The 20,305-nt window shown below is 40.0% G+C and overlaps 1 protein-coding gene across 2 annotated transcripts in view; it reads left to right on the forward strand.

The window, feature by feature from the left end:
* The window catches only part of CHN2 (chimerin 2), a 158,227-nt gene that overhangs the window by 81,098 nt on the left and 56,824 nt on the right, over nucleotides 1–20,305 (forward strand). For both annotated transcript variants that reach the window (XM_085226274.1, XM_085226275.1), the window contains 3 exons: nucleotides 6,350–6,381; nucleotides 9,388–9,501; nucleotides 11,415–11,700. In XM_085226274.1, the coding sequence (XP_085082400.1) occupies nucleotides 6,350–6,381; nucleotides 9,388–9,501; nucleotides 11,415–11,700 (432 nt within the window). The remainder of the gene's footprint in view (nucleotides 1–6,349; nucleotides 6,382–9,387; nucleotides 9,502–11,414; nucleotides 11,701–20,305) is intronic.

The raw sequence follows: 20,305 nt of genomic DNA on the forward strand, positions 1-20,305 counted from the left end.
GACTCACAACTCTGCAGCGAGAGGAAATGTTTGCATATATTCTTCTTAAAGCCTTCTACAGATTAAGATTTCATGAACACTTCTGTTTTCCTATGTATTGCTTAATTATTTTTAACACTTTCCTGATATCTAAATCCTATCTTTTTATGCAGTTCAAGTCTATTGCTTCTAGTCATGCCTAGTAAGCACCCAGAGAACAAATTCTTACTTCCTCTTGAAGAAGGCTGCCTTTCTCCTACGTGTCTGCTCCAGCTCCATCTGTCTTCTCTTTAGGCAGTCTCTTTTCATCTTTCACATTTGCTGAATCCCTGTTCATTCCATTGATATGGTTCAGACTTTGTTGAGAATGGTACCCAAAGCTACACTCAGAATTTCATTTAGAGGCTTTCTGAATGGAAATTGCGAAGAGAGGATTACAAGAGGTGTCTTGTTGACTGCACACTTGGTTTTATATCCTGCGGAGGGGCAGCGCTGAGCTCTGCTCACTGTGACAACGACAGGGCCTGAGGGAATGGCATGGAGTTGTGTCAGGGGAAAGTCAGGTTCTGGGTTACAGAAGGGTTCTTATCAGAGGGCGGTGGGCATGGAACTGGCTGCCCAGGGCAGTGGTCATGGCACCAAGCTGACAGAGTTCAAGGGGCATTTGGACAGTGCTCTCAGACATATGGTCTGATTTGTAGATAGTCCTGTGTAGAGCCAGGAGATGGACTTAGTGATCCTTGTGGGACTTTTCCAACTCAAGATATTCTATGATCATGTGGCCAAAATATCTGAACGTACTTACAAAGTAACGTGGTCTGGATGGGCTCGTCATTGAAGCTTTTCCCATTGGTCATGCTGAGTGCCACTGACTGGAGATCTTATAGGGAAAGAGCAGTTTTTCATTAGGTATGCACATAGTGACTGCCTGTAATTGACCTGTCCTTGGCCAGAGATTACAGGTGTTGTTACATGGCTGCTATTCGTACTAGCAAAATTAAGAACAGGCTGTGTGACATGATGCTTTTCTCAAAACCAGGTGTTGCTTTTCTTTGAAGACACTGGACCCAGGAAGTCTGAAAAAATAGTAGCAAGAAAGTAAGGAAAAGGTGGTAAAAAAAAAAAAAAGAAAAAAGATAAATACTGCCTTGAAAAAATAATTATCTCCCTTATTAAATTAAGAAGCATTGATGTAAAGTAATTTCTCCTATTCAGAGGTAGTTTACGTTCTAATTGAGGTACGTAGAAATTTATTTAAGAAAAATTTGTAGGCAAAAAAAAACAAAACATATTACAGAAGGAAATAAATACTGCATCATTTTTTTACCCTATTATAATTCTGTTAATGAGGACTTAAAATATTTCTTAATATTTTTCTGTCATTGATTCCTAGGCAGAAGTTTGCAGTTGACTCATGACATTTCTGCCAAAAGCTGAACAGTTTGGACAGTAAACTCTGTTTTCTGTACGGTCTCCATTCTTTTGAAGTCTTCTCTTCCAGACTACTATTTCTCTCTTGCTGAGTTGAAAACCGTATTTATGGCTAGCCACTAGAATTACCGAAAAATAAATAAGATTTTTTCCAAACAAAAGCTATATCTGATTAAAATTCCTTTGAGAAAATGTCTTACTGCCTGCACTGATTGCCCACACTGACATTGTAAACTCCTGGATCTTGTTTCTCTGTTCTTTCTGTATAATGGGGAGATGAACAAAAAGCTATGCATCTTATTGTTCCCCTTCCCCTTTCATATCCTCCTTGTGGTTGTATTAAAGCAGTGTTTGAAACAGGTAGGCCTATGATGTTATATCATCCTGGCCCTTCTGAATTAGACAAATTGCTGTCCTAGTGGGATTTCTCGGTTTTCATCACAACATTTCTTGACTTCAGTGTTGGCCATTGGATAAAGAAATATGTCTCGTGCAATTAAGCTGAAGAGAAATTTATTTATTTATTTATTTATTTTTTTAATTAGAGTTATCTTATTTCTGTGATCGTACTTAGGAACTCTTCAGGGTATCTCAAATCTTCAGTGCACTGTGGCTTGGATGTAGATGCTTGCAATGAAAATCTATTACATTAGGGCATACTCACCTCCTGCCTGTGTGATTCCCAGTAGTTTTGCAATGACTTATCTGCTGAGTGCTGTAGGATTTTAATACAATAATCTGTACATTAGCAAGAGTATGTCATTCTAGGGCTAAACCATCCTAACCAAAAGAGAAGCCACAAATCCCAGAGCACTAAAATTCAGTAAACTTAAAAATTATATGAAAGTAGTATATTGAATTAGCTTAGATAGTTAGTGTGTTTTTATGTAGAAGACATAGTTCTTTCTCAATGTTGAGATTGAACTCCAGTGCAACTGATTCCATACCTTGAAGAATATGCTGTAACATTGTAAAAAACTTGTAAAACTAGATTAAATGTAGGAGTGAGTCTTTTTTGGAGGCTGAGGAGGGGTGCGTTTTGCAGGCTCAGAGTCAAGGATAGACTAAGGATAGACTGTGCAGAGCCTCTCAAAACAGTCTTCCAAATAAATGCCTTTGGAGGGCCAGTTTAATTTGTCTTTGAGTGTGCTTCAAGATTAGATGTTGTTGAATGTTGCTGGTTTTGTAGGACAATGAACTATTATGGATTTAAGGCTGTTTCTCTATGACTTGTATTTCCTGATCAATTTTGACATTCACTGATAATTCATAATTCATGCAACTGTGCATTTCAGTACTAATTTTCAGTGCTGTTCACCAGATTTCTGGAGCAATGACCAGAAATGCCTACTCTGCAACAACCTATTTGGTTTGCGATTGGCAGTAATACATTTTCCTAAGCCCGAAAATTACTATCTCACATTTAACTTAAAAGCTGTCACTTTTAATGAAGACACAGAATCCATTTTGTTTGTCCTTTATGTGGAAGTAGTAAAAGCAAGTTACAATGTTCTTTAAGGTAAATATATATTTTCACTAGTGAAAGCCTACTATTTGCAATGTTATTTGCCCTGCCCATGTGAGGGTCCTAAATGATTCAGCCCCTCAGATTTCCTCACATTCTGAATGTCTAAGGGAGAAGAGTTGGAGTGTTGTATAAAACCACCTGGGAAATGTGGTCGCTTTTTCAACAAAGAAATTGTTGAATAGAAGTATTCTTTGTTGTCCTTTATCTATTGAAAAATAAATAAAAACAATGAGGTGTTCATGTCCTCAGAATAAGGTTTATTATTCTGGGCTCCTGCAACTTGGAAGCAGTCACTTGTCTACCTGTGAGTTTTCTGTCCTGTTCTTTTTGAAGGATTCTCCATGTCAGATCTGTCTGACTCTGTGTGTGCACACGAGCCCATTTATAGTCAGAGAGGAAAAGCTAATCCCAACTGAATTCAGTCACTGTTGCCTTTTGGGATACAGGCTTTTCCTTGAAGTCTGTACAGAGTCTGCCGTCAGTGCAAAGCAGAACTACTGGCTGCTTTGATACTTTTGAGTTTCTGCTCCATCCATTGTGTCTGCTTTTGGTTTATTTCCAAGTTCAATCCAACATTCTGGGTTTGATCTAGAGACCCTGATGTCATTTTGATCTTTTCTCTCACTGTAACTTTGTTTCTTTGTGTTTGTTCCTAGCAGAGAAGTTGGTTTAGGAGCTTAATGATTATTTCAGGCCAAAGTTGGCAGTGAGCACAGAAGAGAGTTTCTCAATTCCAGTGCAACACAGCTTTTGCTTGTGCTCCTGGATGGTCAGGCAGATGTGCAGCTTCACTTCACAAAGCACTGCAATATCTTCCTTGCCTAAAACAAAGTGCTGACACCGTGGCTGCTTTAGACACATGGATGCTATAAAGGTGTTGAAGCAGGGAATTCTGCTTTAGGGAGGAGGGGAAGGAGAGAGGATTTGATGAGCTTTGTGTGGATTCTCAGAAAAGCAAATCTTTTAACTTGCGAACAGAAGGAAAAAGGGAAATCTCAGTGTGCAGGGCATTCCAGTTGGTTGCTTGTTAAATGATAAAAGTGTCACAGACAAATTTGGAATTTTGCATAGAAAGGTGTTGTGAGAGGGATTTAAAATGTGTCTCCATCTGCTGACAGGGATGATTACGGATTGCTTTTATACTTTTATTATATTTTTTGTATTTGTGGGAGAATTTGTGCTTACAGGCAGTTTTGATGGCAGGTGCTAGTACTTCTAACTCACCTCTTTATCTTTCTGAGGTGCATTGAAAGCATGCAGGTTTATTCTGTGTATAGAATCAAGGCAAAGGCAAATCACTTTTTTTTTTAAAGAAGCGGATTCTGAATCCAAGATGAAAGTCACACTTCACCTTCTGTGATGTGAAAGTTTTATTTTGGCTTTCTGTGGGAGTGAAACTTTGTCTACTTGTTCCTTGTCACTATTTTCAGTGTACTGAAAATTGGCCTTTTCTTCCACAATAAAGAGGATTGAATGTGGTGGTCTCATAAACCTAACCTGGCTTCTGATACCTATTTTTTAATTAAGTTCCCAACTAAAAATATATTTTGGAGGGTCATTCAGCTCCATAAGAACCAGGTCCAAGATGATAAAGCCAAGTAACACTAATCAAAATGAACATTCTCGTTGCTGGGAGAGGTGGTGGATGCCCCATCCCTGGGAGACATTCTGGGTCAGGCTGGACAGAGCACTGAGCACCTCACATAGCTGTAGGTGTCCCTATTGCATGAGGGTGGGACTAGATTAGTTTTAGAGGTCCCTTCCAACTCAAATGATTCTGTGATTCTATGAAAGTATCAACCACATTCTTTTTCTGAGACAACACTGCTTTTTCGTGAGTTCTTGTACTTACAAAAATATGATGTTCAGAGATAGGGCTAGGCTGGTTCGAATAGTAACAATTTTAATGAAGACCTCTTTGATCTCTTCTAGTTTCTATGTGATGTGGATGACTTTTACATGAAGTCTGAATACTCCTTTCAAATTTCCAGTGGTCATATGAGAAGTGAACTAAGAATGTTTAAAAAAAGAAATTGAATTCATGTGCTGTTATTTCTGAGTTGCTGTATTTGCACGCAGAAACACAGAACCTGCACTTGGCAGTTCTCTGATTTTGGTCTTTCTTCTCTTCTTTGTTTCCCTTTTGCTTTTAATCTGCCCCTCAAAGGTCCAGAATGTTTGGATCAGAGTATTATTCCTGGGCAGGAGTTTCAAGGCTATGATAGTGCTATTGTCAGAGCTGTGCTGGGAAAGAAACGTCGAGCTGGAAAAGAAGCACAGTCAGACTTGATTGAACTCTCATGGGACTTCCATTGAAGATTCTCATTATCTTCTACAGACTTTAGTTCATTTTGCACTGCATTGGAGCCTTAGTGGCCGCAGGGTACAAAGGCAGCTGCTTCAATTTAATGCACAGTGTATAGATTATCGAATCAAAAGAAGCAACATGCATTTGTTATTTAGAAGTAAAGAATCTCCATGAATTTAAAGTTTTTATGAGTGAAATGAGGAGATTTAATCAAAACAAGAACATCCTGGGGTCTGTAAATGAGGGTGCCCGGACCAATTGCAGATGGATCGGGTGGGTCTCAGAGCAGGGTGAACGCTGGGGGAGCCGTGCCCTCTGCCGGCCTCTGCCTGCTGCGCGCCGGGCCACGCATCACCTGCAGAGCCCTTCCAGGAACCGGGAAGCAGTTCGGCGAGAAAGGCAAAAGAAATAAGGGGCTAACAAGGCTGGGGTTTGCTTTCAGAGAACTTACCAATTATTGGAGCCTGAGGAATAAATGCAAGCATCGGACTACCCCAAGTTTCTGTATGCAAACATTGCATTCCTAGGATTTGATCCAAAGGTCTTTGGAATAATTGGGCATCCTTCCAGCAAACTCAGTGTACTTTGGACCAGACCCGCATGTTCTTGAGACTTCAAGGTATTTAGGACTTCATCTAAAACCAAATGCCTTGTTTTTCCCAAGAATATTCTTTTTTTTTTTTTTTTTTTTTTAATCTTAGGTTATTTGCCATGTATAGACAAAAAAAAAAATGTTTAAGGGTAAAGGATAAGGGTAAGAATAAATGGTATATAAAGAAAATCTTATAAGTATTAGACTAGTAAAAAATACTAATACATATTCTTTATGCAATTGATCAGATTTTATGCAATTTTATATAGTTCTGTTTTGTTTTTTTTTTAACCTCTGATAGGTGCTATTCTTCTAGAAATCCATAAGTAAAACCACTTCTTCTCATTTTATTTTCCCGTTCTGTTCTGGTCATCATGTCACAGTTTTGAATCTGCAGAATTTCAGCATTTAGATGGGCTCAGAAGTCCTCATTAATAATCAAGCATAATTTATTTTTTTGTTGCTTATCTAAAACTGTTTGAAACATTTTTTCCTTTCTTTCAAAATCTAGGTGGAGAACAGACCAAAGTATTATGGAAGAGAGTAAGTATCCTTTTCTTTTAAGTATCTGTTGGGTGTTGTAGTTCTAGAATTAAAACAACAACAAAAAACCACAGTGGAGTTCTGATAAATAATTTCTTTTATCTTTTGCTTCAACTCAAAGCTAAGTATCTTGAATGCCTAATATTGTATTGATGTTATTGATGTTACAGTTCAGTACTGCTGCTCAAAATCTGTGCCACTATTGGAGCCTGCAGGTTTATGTTTATGAGGACAGTTTGGGGAAAAAAAGATACCGTGTTGAGTGGTTTTTTTCTTTTATTCTTGTTGTTTTAACCTGCCAGTGGCCCTGTGATGGGTAGCTTGCCTCCATCAGTGCCTTTTTAAGGGTGTCCTTATGCTTCCTCCTCCCTAACACTCACACCTGGATATGGAAGTGTGCATACCTACTGCTGCGTGTCAAAGTACTGCTAAGCCTGGTAAAGTTATGAGGTCTAAAATGGCCTAAGTGTTGGTGCATTATTGTTGTAAGGAAAATAAGGGACCACTAGAGCATAATTTATTCAAGCTTAACAGCTTTCATGCCTATCAGTAGCTTACTTGTAAGGAGCTGGATTCAGTATTTGCAAAGAATTTTGAGCAGGTAAAACTGAAAGGGAGAAGCCATTGCAGCTGCCACCACGGTCTCCTGATTCAGTACCACTTGCAGTGCTAGCATTTGGCCTTTACTGAAGTAATCTGCTGAGGCTTAACATCTTATCACTGGCTAAAGTGCTGAGATCCCATGTTCTTATTTTCTTCCAGCTCAGACACAACTGTGCTAAACAATCCTCTTCTGCTCTTGAGAAGCTCAAGAGCCAAGCAGCTTGCCCCTAATTACCGTGTTTCATTTTTTTTAATACTCTCTTAGGCAGTAGGGAATTTGGATCTAGCCATGGGAGTACAACAGAGCCGAAGACAGCATCCAGCTAAGCAAGCCATCACGCTATCTCAAGCAAGACTTGTAAAACTATTGCGACAACCTTTCACCCATGCAGTGCATGCAAGTTGGCATCCCGTGGGTGTGTGTGGGGCTGGCAGGAAGTCACCTCGGGGCCATCACATCCATTCTTACCACTCAGAAAGATTTCAGAACCACCGGCGGCAACCCTGTGCCAGAAACTGACTCAGTGCTCAGTTGGAAAGAGGATCAGGACCTCCTAGGGAAAGAAATAGAAAATATGAAATTATATTACTGTATAAATCCACAGGGTGGCTGCATCTTAATCAGTGTAGGTAGTTGTGGTCCCGCTCTCCCCATTCCTTCTGCCTTGTATTTGGAGTGTAGAACCAATGAAAGGCAGAGCTAAGTGATGGACTGCAGTATATAGAAGATAAACAGCCCTTCCCCAGTGAATGCCCAGTAGGGGAGTTCACAGTGTTACTCCCAGGTTCATTGCCACGGGATGCATAGGAGGCCAAAAGCGCAGTGATATTGAAGTTTTTCCAAGTGTGACTCTCTGATTCATGAAGGGTAAGGTCACAGCTGATGGGCACAACTTCTGGCTTAAGCAGTGATGAATGGATGGACGGGATGTGAAGTGAAAAAAGTATTTGACTGCTTCCCATACTCTTTCCATGAACAATTATTGTCTGCTGCTGTCACAGATAAGAGGCTGAGTCCAGACAATCTCGTACCATGCACAACTGGTTTTATACATATATTTACTGAAAACATACATGAGAAATGCATAGATTACCCAGTGCTTAACACCCATGGTTAAAGAAATTTCACAGGTGCCCCAGGGATCCTGTAGTCCAGTAGTACTGTACTGTCCCAGAAGTTTCTTATATTAAGTACCAGCAGAGGATTTTTTCCTACTATCTACACTAAAGCTTGCTTTATTTTATAGTAAGCTTCTGGTAGTGCTCATTATTTTTAACTAGGTGTACAAGTTGCCACAAGTTTACTAGTAAAAACAAGCTTAAAATATGTCATCTAAAAGATGCTTGTTTTGATTTGGGTGCAGCAGGAAATGACCGTGTCCCCAGCAGTACAGAAAGAAAGTATGAATCAATTTACATGTTTTTGAATATAAAGTTACTATGGTAAAAGCGCCAAAATCTAATGTTTCCAGCATATATTAGTTGTGAAATACAACTTAAGAGAATAGGACAACAATTGCATTTACATCCAGTGTGTTTTTCTTCTCTTCCACTACCATGCCAGAGGCAATGTTAGAAATATGCCACTTCAAATGTATTGTCAGAAAAGAGAAAACACTTCAGGTCAATACAATTTGGTGCCATTTTTCAGAGACAGTGGCAAAAATAGAAACTTTCAAAACCTCTGAGTTGACCCTTGGAAACATAAGGTAGCAAAATGTGTGTAGGAGCTAAAACTGAAACTGCTGTAAAGACTTTGTACTTACAGAAGGATCACACCTAAACATTGATTACCGTAAGGTTAATTGTGCGTCCTACAGCCTCTTTCTTTCATAAAATACAGTGGCAAAAGAATCACAGAAGTACTGCTACACAGAATGAGGAACTTGACTGAAATAAAGAAAACACTTTTTCTCAAGGATGTGAAATATCTTCTACTTCAGAACGTACAGAAAAGAATTTTGAGTTACTGTTGCCATTTTTCTTCTCAGTTTCAGCTACAAACTTAAGGAAGCAGTATTAAAAGCTAAAGCAAACTAGTACTAAGAATGACTTCTTTTGAAATAATCTCCATTTAAAATAAAAATATTGCCATTATTGCACATTTTTCTATTCTGTCCCCACAAAGCTTCTGTAGAGGAAATAAAGAAGAGAAGCATTGACTGATAGAGGAAAAAAGTTGTAAAAACATGGTATATTAATGGGAAAAGATTTTGGGGGATCACTTGGCTGTTGTTTGCTCTTTGCTTCTCACTTGCCAAGTTCTCACATAGATTGAGACAGCGTTGTGTCCTGCTGCATCTGCAGTCTCATTTCAGAAGCTTTTCAGTGGTTTCTGGAGTAGAGCAGGGAGGCATTTCTGATTCGGTTGTTCTGAAAATTGCCTTAATATCTTCCTTTTAGGTTCCATGGGATCATTTCTCGGGAGCAAGCAGATGAGATACTTGCTGGCGTAGAAGGAGCATACATTCTAAGAGAAAGCCAGAGGCAACCTGGCTGCTACACACTTGCTCTCAGGTAAATGCTGTTTTAATAGGGATTTACTGTTCAGCTGTAAAGGTGCTTGATGGAGGAGGCAATGTCAGTCCCACCTGAGGGATGTCTACACCCACCAACACTAAAAACACTGTGTGGCTTGGGGTGGTTTTGCACTCTTTTGACAGCAACCTGACTATTGCAGCACCACAGTTACTAACACGCTTTGTCTGTGTGTTAGTGCTTGGCTAGGAGATTGCTTTCAGAAGCCACTGCCTGCTTTCAACATTTCTGTTACCTACAATTGAGTGTTACAGAGAGATAAACGTGCAGCTTCTATCTCAAAACTGTACAATATGGAGGTGAGGACAAGGGAAAAATGTCCCAACAGAGGACTCAGCTAGGTTGTTCTCTAAGCTCTGTGATGTGTTTTACCAACACCAGCAACAGGAGATGATATTTAAAGAATCAGGCCCAGGAAAATCATGAGGTCCAGCAACAGATAAGAGGTCAGTTTTCTTCCTCTGAGTGAAATTCAAGCTCACTGTAGAACACAGTGTGAAGCATGGGATGCTCAGAAGAAAAAGTCTGTTATACACCTGAACTGAAAATTCCGTGAGATCCCAAGCTATAGCCTCACAGCCCCTCATAGGTGACTTTCCTTGAAGATACATACAGCTGCTCCTGTCTTGGCTGTGCCATCCAAAACCTTCCCATGTGGCAGTCTTAAAGGTATTTTGTGTTAATGTGAAAAGGACCAGATATTCTACTGGATTTTGTCAAAACAAACTACTTGTCAATACGTTACAATGCTTATAGCATTATTCCTTCTGTGGGACATGCACAAAATAGAAGTCCTCATTTTCACCCTCCTACTAGTAAGCCAGTAGCAAAACTGCTTATCCCAAGTAGCTGTGAAATGGTGCTGAAATCCTTCTGAGAGTTCATATTGATGTGCAGATGGTAGAGTTGGAAAGCTGGTGAGTCATTGCAAAGTGTTGTAAATTAAAAGCAACTTTTGTCAGCTGAAAAAGAACAAATGTAATTTCTTAAGGTTTTGGAGAGAGATTTAAAGAATAAAAGAACTACCAAAGGATGGGGATTATGGCAAATTCCCTGCTGTTTTGACACTGCTGCATGATTTCTAAGTCCATCCAGATAATATTTGTAGACTCAAAAAATGAATTTGATTATAAATTGAGAATTCATATGAAAAACTTGGGTGAAAAAATAAAAGACTTACACCATTTGATTTGAATGCACTAGGAAGTGTACAAAATGTGCACATTTGGTAGAACATAAGTCCACATAACCCAGTGTCATATCATTGAATCCTTTAGTCGAGAGTAGAATTCTGCATTGGTGTTGTAGCAGAACATGCTGCTGCAACGCTTCAGTTTTTCATCTATTTAAAAAAAAAAAAATGAAGTTTACACCTGCCATGAATTTACACATAGTTTGCACCTCCTAGAATTAGGAGCTCAGTCTCCCTGACTTCCTACCCGAGAGTGGCTCAGACCTTTGAGTTTAAGTTGCTTGCTAGAAGTGCCCATCTTTTCAGTGGCTGTAATTAATGGCCAGCATTGTTAAAATTCTCCAGTTTCTGGACCTCAGAAACATTTCAAGACAGACCAGCCCTCAACACAATTATGCATCCCACGTAAGGTCATGTCAGTGACAACATGCCTTTCTCTTGGCTATTGTAGGCCCTTCAGGATTTATATTCAACCCATGTGGTTGTATCCTACTCCATGGGGTACGGTTAGGTTTAGGTTCTGATTTGAGTTGGGGCACCACGAAGATGCATTTGCACTATGTGCATGTTCCATATGCAGTCCAGTCAGTTTGACTTGTCAGCAAAATAATCTCTTCAAGTGTTTTGAAGTGTGAATTCCCTCTAACATTCTTCCCTCTGTCTTTTTGTCCTCTTCCTCCTTTTCTTCTGGTATATGCAGATTTGGCAATCAGACCTTAAACTACAGGTTGTTCTATGATGGGAAGCACTTCGTTGGGGAGAAAAGATTTGAATCAATCCATGATCTAGTAACAGATGGCTTGATAACATTGTATATAGAAACAAAGGCTTCTGAGTATATTTCCAAAATGACAACAAATCCCATCTACGAACACATTGGATATGCCACTTTGCTTAGAGAGAAGGTCTCCCGGAGGCTGAGCAGAACAAAAAACGAATCAAGAAAAGCAAGTGTAACAAGTGAAGAAAATACCCCGGTTGAGAAGGTAAGTAAAGATTTGGCAATTGATACCAGGCATTCTGTGAAGTCTTAAGAAAAAAGCTTTTGTCTGAAGACTTTTTAAATATCTTTTCCCATATTTCATCAAATATTGCCATCCTGCTGAAATGTTTATGTCCTATTAACGTGCTCTTTGCTCCAAACTAATATTTGTTTGGAGTTTATAATGAAAGCTTTCTAACAAGTGCCGAATGCAAATATTTTCATAGTGTTTATATATATACATGCACTGACTAGCTGCATCTAGAATTACTCACAAGTTACGTTTCTTTGTCCATGTATACTCAGGCATATTCCACAGTAGATCTCTGATTATGAAACTGGTTCCCATCTGCCATTCACCATAGCTCAAGTTTGTTCTTTCCATTCACAGTGCAAAGCTCCTCTCTTCTGCCAAGGCCTTGGTGGATGGGTCTGACACTGGGATGTTGTGTGGTTTCCTTCTCCTCTTCTCACTTTTCTTATTTGAGTGGGCTTTTCTTGATTTCCTCCTCCTCTCATGTGCTCATATCCCTTACCATTGTAAGGTCTGGGAGTTATTAACATAATAGTAAATTGAGAATCTTGTGCAGTTAGCAGTCAGCTGAAGATGTAAAATTAGAATTCTTTTGCATATGAGAAGCAGTCTTGTACATAGTGACAAGTGGATATTTTCATTTCCCAGGTGGGAAGGCAGTAAGAACTGCCAAACAAAACTTTTTTTGAGGCAGATGTTAGTGGTGAATCGATTTACTGGCATATGTAAGCATACTTCTGCTGATGACTGGTGCTCTTAATGCTCACTGTGCTGGCTAGCTAACTGGGAAATAGAGGTGGCTTATATTTGGGAAGCAAGGGGTGAATTTGCCGTTATATATCAATGTTGAGCAAGAATGAAGATCTGCTTTTTTATGTGTATCCTCATTACTCTAGGACATTTCAGGGATAGTTATTATCTGTTGGGTTCATGTATCGGCACTGACTGATAATACGCTGGCTTGGATTTGATGATAATTGCTCTAGTAACTGACCTGACTTGTAAACCTCTGTTAGAAATTAATTCCATTAATAATGACATTTTTTAGGGAAGGCATACTGCTGCAGGGAAATCCTTTGGAGAATGACACAGCAACAAGTCCTCTGTTAAAGTTTTATTTCAAAATGAGTCCACTGATAATAGGTTTTGGATTCAGTTGGGTTGTATTGCAATAAGCAAGGGGACTGGATGCAATATGGAGACAGGTTTCGTGCCGGTTCGGTTGATTCCTGTGGTTGTTTGCTGGTTGGCTGTGAATGCCGCGCAACGGGTGCAAGAAATTGAACTTTGTCTTTTAACTGACTGCAAAGCAATTGTGAAAATTGTGTATCTTGTTATGAAATTTTTGTACAGGGAAAAGCAAAAGCAAAAGTATTCAAAATTTTGAAATTTTCTTAGTTTTATTTCAGTTTTTGCAGTGGAATACCAGTCCAGTGATCTTTTGTATAATGCAGTGCTCTCAAAGACTTCAAAGGGAAGTTGCAGTAGCTCGCATTTCATAACTGATTGTTTTCTTGTTGCTTGCGGTTAGAAGTCATTTTTCTGGATAGGCAGTTTGGAGTAAGAACTGTGAAAATGCTTCTAAAACAATAATATGGTGCCTGTTGCTGAAAGAGCCCCTGCCCTCACTCCTTCACGACCTCCTTTTTGTTGCCGTATGGTTTTATGCAGCTACACAGTAGGTGACACTGGAAAGCTCCAGATTAAAAGTAACTCAGCCATAAGGTGAATTTTTCAGCCAGATCTGCCACTCGATCCACCTCATGTGAGTTGAAATGCAGTACAAAGCAGAGGGCAAGACTTTCATCTGATGACAGCTCAAAAAAACCCAGATAATAGTAGCTTAATAGTAGCTTAAAGTGACTGGAGAGCTGCACCCTTATTTCCAGGTACCTGTGCTTGAAAAATGTCACATTTGGACCTGATGTAACTTCCACTGCTGATTAGAGTGGAACAGCACCTCAGGATCTCATTAGTAGTTGGATTAAGTCTTTTCTTGTACTTCGGCTGAACAAAATTGAAGTGTTTAAAGTATTAGTTACCTTGGAGGCAATTTGCGGTGCAAAAGGCAGCATCATGGGTCCTTATCCTGCAAAGTGCTCAGCTAGATTTCTGAGCAGGTGGGCAGCAGCAGCCTGCAAGACTGCGCTCTTGTGTAAAAATAGCTGGCATCAGCTGAGCCATTGCCTTGCTGGCAACTATTCCTGCCATCCTCCCACTGAGGGAAAGCAGCAGAAGGAGGAATAGCAGCTGTTTCTAACATACTTTCCTTGCCAGGAGGAGTAGAAACCATCGCAACGACAAGAGGAGTGGGGTTAGATAGGCAGGGTGCTCCGCTCACAGGCTGAAGGCTGCCACATCCATTGGTAATTAAGACTTCTTCAATGCTACCTGTAGTTTTCCATCATCTCATGCAGATCTCTGCAAGCAAATGCTGCTTTTACTGAATTACTAGCAAATGAAACAGTCATAGAAGTCTGTGCAGTTTCTACCATGGTTGTTTTTGCTCTTTTGTTTCATTTGTTTCCACTGGAAGCTCATGGGGGTTTGGAGAGCAGGTGAAGTTGAAGGAACTTTTGTTCCCATTTCTTTCTCACAGTAAGCTCAGATGAAGTAGGGACTGGGCTCTGAGATAAATCAAGTGTATGGGGCTGCTGAATCACGGCCTGAACCTTTGATTGATCACCTGAGGCAAGCAATGAGTCAGCCATGGGAGCACAGGTGAAGGCAATTCACCTGTGCTGCAGGAAGGGGTGGAGCCTGGCTGCACCTCTCCTAGACCCATTTAAGAGCCGACTGCGAGTGGGGAAGGATCTCTCTCTGGAGATCCGCTCCATCAGGAGTTTACCTCGCAAGCCCAGGACAGGGTGAGTGATTTCCTCTTATTTCTCCAACATAAATTCTATTAGCTAAGCACCTGGATATATATATATCTATACCATCTGTATATCCATTGATTAAACATCAATGAAATATTGAGAATTGGTCAGCAAAAGCACACAGAGACAGGGAAACTAAAGGGAATTTAATGGATGTTTTTATACAAACTTTGTATGTCCTTCAACATACAAAAGTAAAACTTGGGACATGGTAGTTAACTGGTAGTTGTATCAGATGTTTTGCTTGTAATTGCCACATGTTGTACAGCATTTAGACAAAGGGCATGCTTCGCCCACAGATGAAAGCCTTCACCCTCACCCACTGCTGCAGTAAAATTCAAATGACTGGAAATAAGTATATGAATATTCAGTCTGACATATTTCTGCAGAGCACATTCGTTGCTGCATGTGTGAAAACATAATTGAATTCTTTGTAAGCTGTGTTTTCTCAGCTCAGTTGAACAGGTAAAAGGTAATTTTTCAGTAATTGAACTGGCTTATTTGAAAGCACTGCCTGGAGTATTTTGTGTTTCATAAGTGATGGGGGGGATGCCTTACATGCAGGACAGAAGCTTCCATTATTTCTCAAAAGGCACAGGGGAGAATTTAGCACTCTGAGGTTAAGCATCAGCGCTTCTGTTCCAGATTAGGCTTTTTACAAGTGAAATTCTGTTTTATACTGAAACCAATTGCAGAGTGTGAAACTGCAGCTGAAGGCATTCCTCTCTTTAGCGGATTTGTTACAGCACACAGGGAATCGGTCCGTCTTGCTGTGTCCCATGTTGACAGCAGAATTACTGGATACCTCAGTCATCGCCAAGCTGCACTCCCTGTTGGGAAGGTCAGAGGAAGGTTGCCACCGAGGCACAACTGCCAGGGAAAGCACGCGGCTGAACGAAATGTCGTGGTGCTGCCTGGGGTACCTGTCTGCTCCCATAATTATCATCTCTTGGAGGCTGTAATTAGTGGAGCTGTGCCTGCTCCAGAAGGGAGGTGTGATGCATGGGCCAGATTAAGCTGTTGTTGCTCAGACCTTTCTACCCAAGCGGTTTTATAATAGGCTTTAGAAAATGTTTGTGCTTTCAGATATTTAATGCTGACGTCTCATTCAAAAGTTATTTCTGTAGAACTTTCAAGAGGTGTTCGTTTTGTAGACATCAATCCAGTATTTTAGGCTGAAAGATGCTTAATCTAAAAGGAGCCACGATGGCTTTTAGAAATAAAGTGTTGCAGGAGAGCAGCATGCTGCATACACTTCCTTAAGTATAGGCAATTGTCATTTTAACGCGATCCAAATTTAAAGGGGATTCTGGATAGGAAAACAGTTTTTGTGTGAAGAACTTTGGGGCCCTGAATATTGCCTGGATAAGTCTGGACTGAAGTGCAGGCAGGCCGTGATCCCTGCCTTGTGCTCCATGTGCACATCAGCACATGGAAGCTGCAGGACAGATAAGGACCTACTGCTATGAAAGCAGAAGTGTAGCTTGCAGTGAGCAATTAATCCTTGTGTGGGAGAGAAAAAATTGCAGTAGTCACACTGTAAAATACATCATTTCTGAAGCATTTATCGGAACTACATATCATGTTATCAGGAAACTGCTGCCATTACTGCGACAGCCATCCTTGTATCTCGGGCAAGGAGAGGAAAATTCTTCCTCTGTAATCCTACACTAGCAAATGTAATTTGGGAAAATATATTTGAAGGATTGAAATGATGGAAGGAGATGCGAATTGGAGTTTCAGGACAACTCTAGGCTGGAAAAAAAACATCCTGGCTGCTCAATTTGGGCTGCCCTGTAGCTAGTCATGGGAGTATAGGAAGGGTTATGAGAATGGGATGCTGGAGAAAATCTTTGGCAGCAATTGAGCTGGACATATTTACAAAAGGAATGATACCTATTTGAGGGACAACAAACTGCTGGTAAACATAGTAAAAAAATTAAGGAAGGTTTTGTCAGTGCCAGATCCTGGCAAAACTCCTGTTCTGTTCTCTCCAAGGAGGACCTGGCTCATTCAGTTAAAGCATTCCAGTTATACATGAAATATGAGCATGCTTGGACCCTGCTTTGCTTTCTGGATGCAAGTGTGTGCCAGGAGCAGCAAGAGGCCAGCAAGGATGATAGTCTAGGAAGAACAGTGTAGCATTTTGAGCTAAAGCAAGGAAGCTGCATGTGGAGGCTTTGCTTAGCAGCAGTCCAGCGCAGATAGCTGTGTATGGCTGCTTGTCATGGTAACCTCCCAATCAGCTGTGCTGGAGCTCTTTACTTTATGGACACCTGTGTGCAAAGGACAGAGGCCGTCATTAGTGCTGGTGTCTAGAACTAAGAAACTGGAAAGATAAGCATATTACAGAGTCTGGAAGGTTGTAGATTTCCTCAACAGAAAACTCCACACAAATAATAGACAGATAAGAAAGCTATTCCTGTTAAGGCAAAGGTGACAGGAAAGGAAGAATAACTTTGGCAGAAGTTGTTATTACTGTCCTGATTAGCCATGCTATTCACACCATTTCCCACAGAGTGAATTGCAGGACTTCTAGGAAAGTCTGTTTTTTAACATCCCTTAATTGGAGATGTAATCTGGTTATAGAACTAAATTTTGTTAGAAGCATTACAGTTTTTCTTACATCAAACCTACACAGGAGACAGCCAATTTTAGGAGAATCTTTGGCTTGGTTCAATTTTTATAGGTATTTACACTTCTGCATTTTTATTCACACCACGTCTCTTTCTGATGGCTTTTCAGCCCCATCGTACTTCTCCGTCTTTTGTCTCTTCCCTGAATTTTCTCCAGGTGCTGCTGTTAGCCAGTGATAAAGAAATCTTTTAAGTCTTTAATTTATTCATTATTCTTTCCAATCTGCAGCTCCTCCAAACCTCTAATGATCCCATTACAGGTTACCAGCTGGTGTTTAACCCTCTGCTGGGATGTCTGCCCAGATGTTGAGCATTGCCTTTCAGGTGAGGGCTGCAGAGTACAGCAATGTCCTGGCAGCAGAGCAGGGGTTAAGGGGATACTAAGCAGAAACATCTGTTCCTGCAGGCTCCAGGCTAGAACTGCACTGGTAGTTTGACCCACTGTGTTTTAACATTGCTAAGAGAGCAAATTGAAATGTTCACTGCTACAGGGACCTTAACACCCCCACTACCTGCTTGTATTAGGGGTTGAAATCTCACTCCTGCATGCATGTCCACCCAGTTCAGATGGGATTCTCCACGGAGGGACTGATTTTTGCATGGAAGGTGCTCAGGCCCCACACTGATAAGCAACAGCTTAAAGCGTGAACGGAAGGTGGCCTTCATCTGCAGATCCCAGTAAGACATACAGCAATAAAGAGCACTTGGCACTTTTGCGGCAAAAAGCAGCAAGCTTACACATCAAAATGACTTTGGGAGTAGTTAATTCCTTTCATCTATCATTTTAGCCTGTCCTGAGCAGCAGCAGCTCTGCACACAGGCTACCCATGTGAGTTCAGAATTGTGGTGTGCCCTGGCACAAGTACTCAGCTACATACACCACTGTCTTCTTTAAATAACTGTTAGCATTTAGTATTGATTTAACCCGGATACTTTTTGGTGTTCTACTGCAGCAAAGGGAAGCTTATATGATTATAGTAGATCTAACAGTAAACAGTTTTATATTTGGGATGATAAATACCATCTTCTGGAAAAGTTATCTGGATAATAATTTCTTTTGCCTTTTAATGTTGGCATTCTTTTGATTATTTTTTTCTCTGTGACTGTGTGTCTCCTTATAGCTTATTTTAGACATATATATACTTTCTTCAAAGCATCATAAAAATATAAAATAGAATCATAGAATATCCTGAGTTGGAAGGGACCCATAAGGATGGTCATTCCAACTCTTGTCTCCACACAGAACCACCCAAAAATCAGCTCATAGGCAATATGTAAGGAATACAAATAAAATCTACCAAAGTAAAATCATGGAAATTATCTAATTCCTCCATACTGGGTGTCAGTGAATAAGAAAAAGAGCTCTTCTTTGTAGTTGACCATGGCATACCCAGCCAGATAGCCAGCATTTTTCCTGATTAGGAAGGGATTTTTGAGAAGAATTATGTGGGCTCATGTTAGTTAGCAGTAATGAAAAATGAGGGAATTAAGAGAAAAAGAGATTCCATTGCAAAGTGCTTACATTGCTTCCCTGAGCATTTCTCTAGGTTGCTGGGTTTTGTTACATTATCACCGTCAGCTTAGGATTCATGTCTTTTGCCTTAGGCAGAATCAGTGATACCATTATGCCTGAAGAGAGCTTGTAAATTGCAGGCAACACTAATTTACACAGATGACAAGATGCAATAGATACAATCTGATCCGAATGCTACTGATGTTAATAGAGAGACCTCCAGTGATTTCCCAGGGTCTTGAGCAGTTCGGGATATTGCAAAGCAAATGTAGCAAAGATGAAGTTTGCTATAAGAGAAGTCTTTCCTTATGCAGTTTTGGTAAGATAGCCTAATGGAAATGGTGGAAGAGCTCTGACCTGGAAAGAATTGTAGAATGAGAATGTCAGATCAGTACCAGCAGTGATTATATGCAGCAGAAGTGTTTATAGTGGTGCTAAAGCAAACACTATTTGGCTCTGTGTGTTTCTTCAAGTGTAGTCTTATATCTGCAGCTAGGCTCTGCTGCATACATAAATTAATCTTTTTCTCTTGGGTATTTTCTTATTATGAACAAATTAGTAATTTTCATAAAGCAAGATGTTTGTTGCATAAAAAAACATGCCTTGTTTGATATATTACAAATAAAATGTTTATATGAGAACTTTCTTGTCTTGACTTTTATAGCCTTTAAACAGTTTCATGGTATTAAATTAGTATAAACAAGCTTCCGTAGGGATTGGGAGGAAGCCTTTAGTACAAATATTTATCTAGTCACTGGAAAATAAAATGCCATTTTTAAAGTAGAAGTCCTTAGATGATTATTCGCATGAATCTGGGGATGCTGTATAGGAGTAGGCGTTAAATTTTTACATGTGGTTCTCAACTACCACATCTTGGTCTTGGAAAACAAGAAGACACACTAAATTCCCTTGGTGGATGATTTGAAATTAGTTTCAAAAGGGAAATGTTTGAATATACATATACTTATAAGTACTTTTAGCAATATTGTTCATAGGTGGGCTTGCTTACTTATAAGGAAAACAATAACTTGTCATCTGTTCATGCTGGACATGACGAGAGATGACAGGTCTAAAATACAGTGATGAACATTGCAGGCGAGGTAGTAAGGGAGGAAAAAAAATAACAGTGAAATGCAGTGATGGAATACCTGAGGGGGTTACGAAACCTCCTTCATCATATGGCATAGAAACACATTAGAAAATGTCTGTGTGTAATGCTGTAGTTGTTGTTGATTTCTGAGGTAGAAGGAAAATGTAAAGTACCTTCTAGTCCTTCTCTGGTTTAAGTGCACAAAAAAAGTGGTTCATCCCATCTGTATCTGAGGATACATGTCTCTTTTACCCTTTGAATGATTTTTTCACTGAGGAATTAAGTGTAGCTGTGATCATAATGTTTGAAGCTTCCACAAAATGCCTAGCGCTAGGCAAGATACACTAAGTTCTTCCTCTTCTATGTGCCCTGCAGATATTCAGCCAAGGAACGTCTTGCTTGCCAGGGATTCTCATGGTCACTCCTGGGCAGAGCCAGCAGCCAGTTGGTGGCAACA

Source organism: Meleagris gallopavo, chromosome 6 (genome assembly GCF_905368555.1).
Source record: "Meleagris gallopavo chromosome 6, MGAL_WU_HG_1.1, whole genome shotgun sequence".
Lineage (NCBI taxonomy): Eukaryota > Metazoa > Chordata > Aves > Galliformes > Phasianidae > Meleagris > Meleagris gallopavo.